Source organism: Sinocyclocheilus anshuiensis, unplaced genomic scaffold, assembly GCF_001515605.1.
Source record: "Sinocyclocheilus anshuiensis isolate Anshui unplaced genomic scaffold, SAMN03320099.WGS_v1.1 scaffold1931, whole genome shotgun sequence".
Taxonomy (NCBI): Eukaryota; Metazoa; Chordata; class Actinopteri; order Cypriniformes; family Cyprinidae; genus Sinocyclocheilus; species Sinocyclocheilus anshuiensis.
In genome coordinates, this window is record NW_015548329.1 from 9,388 (window position 1) to 16,753 (window position 7,366).

Below are 7,366 nucleotides of genomic sequence, written 5' to 3' on the forward strand. Positions count from 1 at the left end.
ATGTGCCCCTGAGGGGTGTCTGATACAGATATGGGTGCAATCCACTGCACCAATGACATTAGGGAAAGCTGTAAAAAATGGGTTTCCTACTGTGACTGTGCTAATGTAACACTTTTTTGTTGTAATCTGTAATTAGTGTTACCTGCAATCTTGTAGAACTCCTCCTTGATGTGGTGGAATCTTCTGTGGCCAGGGAAGGTGATGAATATGTGCGCAAGTGATTTCAGTGCTAGACTAACATTTCTTATCGTGCGGCAAATAGTGCCTTTATTGAGGTTTTCAGCATCTCCAACAGAATAAAGGAACATACCACTTGCTAAGAATCGCAGCGCTACACAGACCACCTGTGGGACAGTGAGAGCGTGGCTCCGCATTGTTCTGTGTTGTATCTTTGGACCCAGCAGCCTACACAGATATTGGATGCCATCACCCGAGAATCTGTACCTCTCAGTCAGATATTCGTCTGCAAAGGCCAACGGGTCTGATCTGTCCCGGAAGACTCTTTCATGCCTGAATGCCTGAATCTTTTCATGTCTGAGTATTAACACTTCCTCGTCTATACATCATCCAACAAAGGGCACGCCATCGTTAAGAGGAAACACCTTAATCGGACTTAAGCCTATATATACTACATATTGACCTCGTCATGGACTTAAATGAAACCACCTTTGCAACTTCATCAGCCATTTCTTAGATTCTCAACAACTGCAATAATATATGTATTCATCAAACCTCTGACAGCAATATGAACAGTCTTCATAATAACACTAAAATAGGCATACTTAGAGGAATGACAGTATATCTAGTATTTTAATGCAGGATAATTAAAATGATGCAACATATTTACAGAAGACCATGGAGTGACTGTAAAACACATTAATTTCTAGTAGGATTGACAGCTGAACTAACAGATAAATCACTAGGATTAATTTTAGCCTGGTTGTTAACCTGCTCTGGAGCAGGCTAGCTGCAAAGAATAAATCTCCATAGTAACATAATTTAGCTTAATTTAGCCTGCTTTCATGCAACTGAGTCAGGGCTAAATGCAACCAGGATAACTGGAAAATCCCAGCTTAATCCCATATCCTGCGTTTGTGCAATACCCCTCTGGTGAGTTGACGTTGCAATAACAACAATAACAATGCGCGTCACGCGTGCACTGTTGTCGGTTGTTTCCAGAACGTTTTATTCATTTTATTCTTAATCACATTGGTTTTTAGAATCAGAGAAAAGAAGGAAACGTATATACAATCTCTCATAATGTATTTTTATGTTCTGCATAATTAACATTTAAGTCACGCTGCAAAAAGTAGATCTATAATCGTATAAATGTACAATTTCAAAACCATGGTCATGTAATTAGACCCATGTCATTTTTTTTCACATGTGTATTTGCTTTTCGTACGAGCTGTAGCTTAAATTCCTTGATATGTTCTCTGCTGTCCACATCCACCTCTTTTCCCATCATATCTCTTCAACGAAATTCCACCAGGTGGCGTTTTACCTTCTAACTCAAGCTTCATATTCACTTAGTTACACACATGGAAACGGTTAAATCGATAATTTATGATTGTTAAAATCATAATCAACTTAATTTCATTACATTGTACTCATAACTTGATTCTGTCTTGCATAACACCTTGCATGACACGTCACTGTGAACTCACGAAGTCATTATAAAACCTTTACAAGCATAATAAAAGGAAACAAATATAATCCAGAAGTAAATAAAAGACACATTGAGGAAAGAAAAAATGTCAGATACAGTATATTTACATAAGGAACATTTATACACGCGCACACACATAGAAAGCTGTTTTTAGCAGCAAATTTTGGACTGTTTATCTCATATGACTACTTTTACAGTATTAATCTTCTTTTACTTTGTAATGGCTAAGGATGGAATTATTCAAGATTAAGGGGGACCAAAATGTAACATTTTAAGAACTGGATATTGGAAAAATTCACAGAAATATCCCCCTGACAAATATGAATTCTGAGGGAATATGCCCTCCTCAATTTCTATGGTTGTTACAACGGTCATAATAATAATAATAATAATACATTTCAAAACCTTTAGACAAGTTGTAGCACAAACCTGCCAAAGTCACAGAATGTGTCCCAAATCAGGTTCTGGATTACTCCCAATAATGCACATTTTGCATGTCTCCATAATCAAACACGTCTGATTAAACTCATCAGCTCATTAGTAGAGACTCCAAGACCTGAAATGGGTCTGTCATATAAGGAAGACATTGAAAATGTGTACTGCTGTGGGTACCAAGGCTGGGAAACAGGCTTTTATTCTTCTGTAACTAATATGAGAAAAACCGTACACATAGGACATTTTTGAGATCATCACACACTTTTCACTGATGAAAAACAGAATGAAGAAAGCTTTTTTTTTTCTTTGAAAAACAAGATTAATAAACAATGCTCTACTCCCTGACAAAGTCTACGCAGTCTAACATATTTTCCCTGCTACACTTTAACCCGCATTTGGCACCGAATTATCTAATTTATGGCTAAAATACGTTTAGTCCAACAAGAATGCATGTAAACTGTTACCATTAATGTCACATACTATGTGTGTTACCATTGAAAAATGAAAGCATAAATTATAGTGACACAATGGTACCATTTTTATCACCCACATTATTGTTTAGCATTCTCTTGATAGAAAGTAGCATCACAGATTTAGCTTGTACATTTACTGATCTATGAAACTTCCCTCTTCTTTACTTTTACAAAAGTACAAGAAGCAAGACTTTCAAGGGGGTATTCTGAGATGGTCCTCACTGCAGAACACAAGATCCAGGGGGCGTAGTTGGATCCAGATCCAACTCCTCCCACCTTACATATACCTAAACCTAGCCGTCTCCACCCCGATCCCTAAACCCACCCATCTCCACCCCTAAACCTACCCATCTCCACCCCCTAGATGTGGATCCAACCCCGCCCCCTGGATCTTTGTTCTGCAGTGAGGGGGCTACTGGGTATTCTGAGGAATTTCAAACACAACTTATGTTCACTCATCTTCTTCTCTGCCTGCTTATCTTCTAGCCATCTCCTGGTGCTTGTGCTGATGTGTCTTCGGGTGTGTTTTTACTGTCCTCTCTGCTTAAGCTCACAGCAACAGCCACAATAATGCCGAGCAACACTGCAGCTACAACTGCTGCTATTATCACTTTGTACTTAATATTCTCCCAGCGCTTCTTCTGTTTCACCTTAGTCGAGGTCTTTGAGAATTGTTCGCTCTGAAAAGAAATAAGTACAATCATTAAAATAATTTAATATTACATGTGATAAAACATGAAACCAAAGTGAACTTGTTGCCTGACCACATGGCATGTATTGCACAAACAGCCTGCTATACTATTACACAAGTTTTGTTCATTTCATAACAAAAGGAAATGGCTTTGTAAAATTAACAGTAAACTAAACTCAGGATACAAATTGTACACTTTTTTTTCCGTACACCCCACCTAGACACTATTTATAGACTTTGACATGCTTTCCCTAGAAACACTTACAATTCTAGAAACCCAGTTTATGTTAATCAGAAAACTCAACAAACCATAAAACAAGATCATAGGACCATAGAACTCATAAATAAGTGGGCATGCTTTTTGTCAAGCAGTTTTAAATGCATAAAAGAAATAATGTATTAAATGATCATATAGTTTATATTATTATATAGTTTATAGTATAGTATTATATAGTTTATATATCAAGAAAAAGCAGATGTCACAAACGTTCCACCTTTACAAGTAGTTTATCAGCTCTGTCCTCAAGCTCCCCGAGTTTTCCTGCACGCTCGTCAGCCTTGTTTATGTTATCCAGCATGATAACTTTGATATCCTCCACATCCTGCTGGGCCTGACGGAGGCTGCTTTGCCCATTCTCCTGGAGACAGATGAAATAGATATATTGGTAAACAGAATGACTGGCAAACATCCTTTACACAACATACATTATCATCAATACATTTCTGCAATAACATAATTTTCCCTAAGAGGGACTAAATTGTCCTATTAGATGTTTAACAGAAGAGAAATGCAATCAATGACTCATTAAAAACAAAAAATGGCAATGAAGACTTCCTAGACACCTCCCATGATATTGGGCTTAGAGTTCTGTTTACAATAAGCACTGGGAATGGAATTCTGGAACAGTGCCTCTGCTCTCTCAGTTTAACAAGGATCAGCACAGGGGAGAGACAGAGAAACTGTGCATTTCAACAAGCTATTGCATCAAAACCCACAATGAGGCCTTTGTGAAAACAACATGGCTGAGATCCACGAAATCCATGAGATCCATTTAGAGATCGTCACCTCCCTGACAGTAGCATCGTGTATATCAGCTGAGTCAGAATGTTAATTCCTCTCTTTGTGCTCAGAAGGATGCAAGTGACTTGAGGTCAAGGTTTAGTTGATGAGTGGCCCATCATAGATAGGAAACGGTCACACAAAGATCAATGAAATTATTCATTTTACAGGAAATACCACTTATTATTCATGCCATCTCACGTAAGAGCTGTACACAATAGAACAGTGGTTCTCAACCGGTGTGTCATGGCCTAAAAGTAGGTCACAAGTCTGTTTTAATAGGAATAGCAAGGATAAAAACAATGCTAAATACAAATAGTAAATTGCAACTAACATTATAATTGTGTTTGGAATATCAAAATAAATAAGTTTGTTTTACAAGGAAGGAGAAAGCCATATATTGTTTTGTAGACACTGAATGCTTCATATGAATTTAAACTCTATAGTAGCGCAGTGAGAATAATTGTTTTTTTTCAATATTACCAGCATGAAATTTTAAGAGACATTTATCATCTAATAATAGACCAATTAATTGTTTTTAATGTTTGATTTTAAGAATTTTTGTTTACATTTGTACAAGAAACAAAACGTATATAATTTAATGTCTGTGTATAAATAAATTAATTAAAAAAAAGAAAAAAAAAGAACACAACTTCAGAACACAAGAATGTTGTAAAATACAAACATAAAATGGACCAAACACACACACACTGTACAAATAAATAAATATTGGTGTATAAATAAATACGTAAATATCTGTGCTAAAGCAAAATGGTGATATAGATCTTATGGATTGGAGTAAAGAAGTTTGGGAGACAAGATTTTAGTAAAATACAACCATGAAATGGGCCACACATTGCATAAATAAAGAAATATGTAAATAAATACAATTGTAATATGTTGAGATATAGTATAGAAATCTTCCCCTTTAAAATAGTAGAAGCAAAGTATCAAACAAAAGCTTATAACAGAAGAGCATGTTTTTCATCACTCTTTGCATATTATGAACAGAACTACAGGATACACATATCTTTTTACATCCTTTCTTTGCCTCCTTCCTCTCTCGTTTTGACTGCTATAATGAATATGGAATTTCCTTGAGACTATAAATCCCCTTGTGTGTTTCAACTAAACACTTCTTATGTTGTCATTTCAAGCCACCTGAGATGAACCAACAATAAGGGTTAATGACCTTCTGGATGACATTCAAATGACAGACAACTCGTAAAAAACTAAATTAAATGTTGTCTGACTTAAGCAATCAATGCTAATCAACTAGTCCCTATGTACTGTATCATATCCCTCAAATTACGTTTGAGTGAAAGCTGCTATTCTATATATAGACAGTCAAAACAATAATCGTCTAGTCATCAAAATCAAAGTCAGTGTATAATTTCACTTTCATATTGCCTTTAAAAGTTCTTCTGCCCTCACATGTCCATGTTTTTTTTTTTTTTAATACCTAATGACTGCGTAAGGATCACCAGCACAAAACGAAACAAAAAGAACGTAAAGCTTCAAAGACAAAACAACTTACCATTGTTTTAATCTGTCGCTGTTAATACACCAGAAACTGTCACCGAATATACTGCATCTGAAACCAGCGGCTGACAAGAGAAAATAATACAAGCTCGGTATCTTGAAACTTCAAGCGCGTCGTTACACAACTATTCCAAAGCTTTGGTCGTCGTCTGCTCTGCTGCTGGAAGGAAGCGCCTCCCTTTATCTGCTGGGCGTAACTCTCACTGACTGTACGCCCAATGTCAGTGTTGCCAATTGGGCTACTTTAACACTGTTGCCGCGGATTGATTTTCATGTCCGCGGGTTTAAGCGACCCCAATAACGTGATATTTAGCCCCTAAAATGCGAATTTTGCCAGGGGAACCCCACCAAAAACGTGTATTTTACCCCACCGGAATGCGATTTTTACCGGGGGGTCCTTCCTCGAAACGCGATTGGGCTAGTTTTGAGTAGCAATTGGGCGGGTTTTGTTGTGAAAACCTGGCAACCCTGACGTCCATCTCCTCATTTGCTATACTGCCTCTGTAACGTATGCTATTGTTCTTGGCCGTGTACCAAAATGTGCACTTTAAAGTGAGTGCATAACATTATTTGTTATATATTCACAAAAAGCAAATCAAGCTGGCTCAAAAGGGCAGTGTCCGATTTGCGAATACTACTAGCCTAATCATTGCTTTTATGAATCGATTCTTTGTAAAGAATCAGTTGAACCGATTCACAATCTTTAACAGAGAACCGGACTGGAAAGACGTTAAAGCAGCACTATGTAACTTTTGGCGCTCTAGCGGTTAACAAACAGAACTGCACACATCCCGCGGAAGAACATTCCAACCGGAGCTACTTCTCTAAATTTATGTCTATGGCGATTCACGCAGGTATGTGTTACTCCGCAGCGGTGACCACCCGACCGGGCTACAATAATCCAAATATAAGTACTTATAAGTGTACCGTAGCGATTCGGAATAAGACAAAAACGCGGTTTGGAAGATGAATTCATGATGTACTCGCTCATTATATACATTTTGCAAATTTTGAACACAGAAAAAGTTACATAGTGCTGCTTTAAGTATTAAGTAGCAAGTTAATGGGCTGCAGGTGACAGTAATACACCTTTTTGGATGCCAACTGCCATTAAACACCAAGAAAGAAGTAGTTTCACGAATTGTGCTAATAGAAAACACCGCAAAAATCTGGAGGGAAAAGTTTTTTGCAGATGGTGTGGGTTAAACCAAGATAAAATCACAGATAGGGGAAAACGTGCTGAGGCCTGGCTGTACTTGCTTTTCTCTAACCATTTTGCTCTTCTCTAACCATGTAGAGATGTGTATAAGAATCTAGAGTACACAATCCTCTAACCATAAAAACACATTATGTTCCTATTGCTGTGTACACCACTTAAGTTTACGTTTGGCTTTCGTATCAGCTAAGGTCAAAACTTGCTTTTTGTCCCTCTCTAGAGATGTACTGCTAATTGGTGGATATACTAAATTAATACAATCCCATGCAATAATGTTAGA

General features: G+C 37.3%; 1 protein-coding gene across 1 annotated transcript; it reads right to left on the reverse strand.

The window, feature by feature from the left end:
* Window positions 1–2,923: 2,923 nt before the first annotated feature.
* Window positions 2,924–6,041, reverse strand: LOC107656491 (vesicle-associated membrane protein 5-like). Its single transcript, XM_016444373.1, has 3 exons — window positions 5,866–6,041; window positions 3,763–3,906; window positions 2,924–3,257 (listed from the first exon to the last, which is right to left on the reverse strand). Exons 1-3 carry the CDS (start codon window positions 5,866–5,868, stop codon window positions 3,060–3,062), a joined length of 345 nt encoding a protein of 114 aa, XP_016299859.1. The 5' UTR covers window positions 5,869–6,041; the 3' UTR covers window positions 2,924–3,059.
* Between the last annotated feature and the right edge of the window lie 1,325 nt (window positions 6,042–7,366).

Bases quoted from the DNA above. Each gene is read 5' to 3' on its own strand.
- LOC107656491 (XM_016444373.1), bottom strand. The intron at 3,258-3,762 runs GTGGAACGTTTG...ATTTCTTTTCAG, and splicing joins CTGATAAACTACTTGTAAAG to AGCGAACAATTCTCAAAGAC.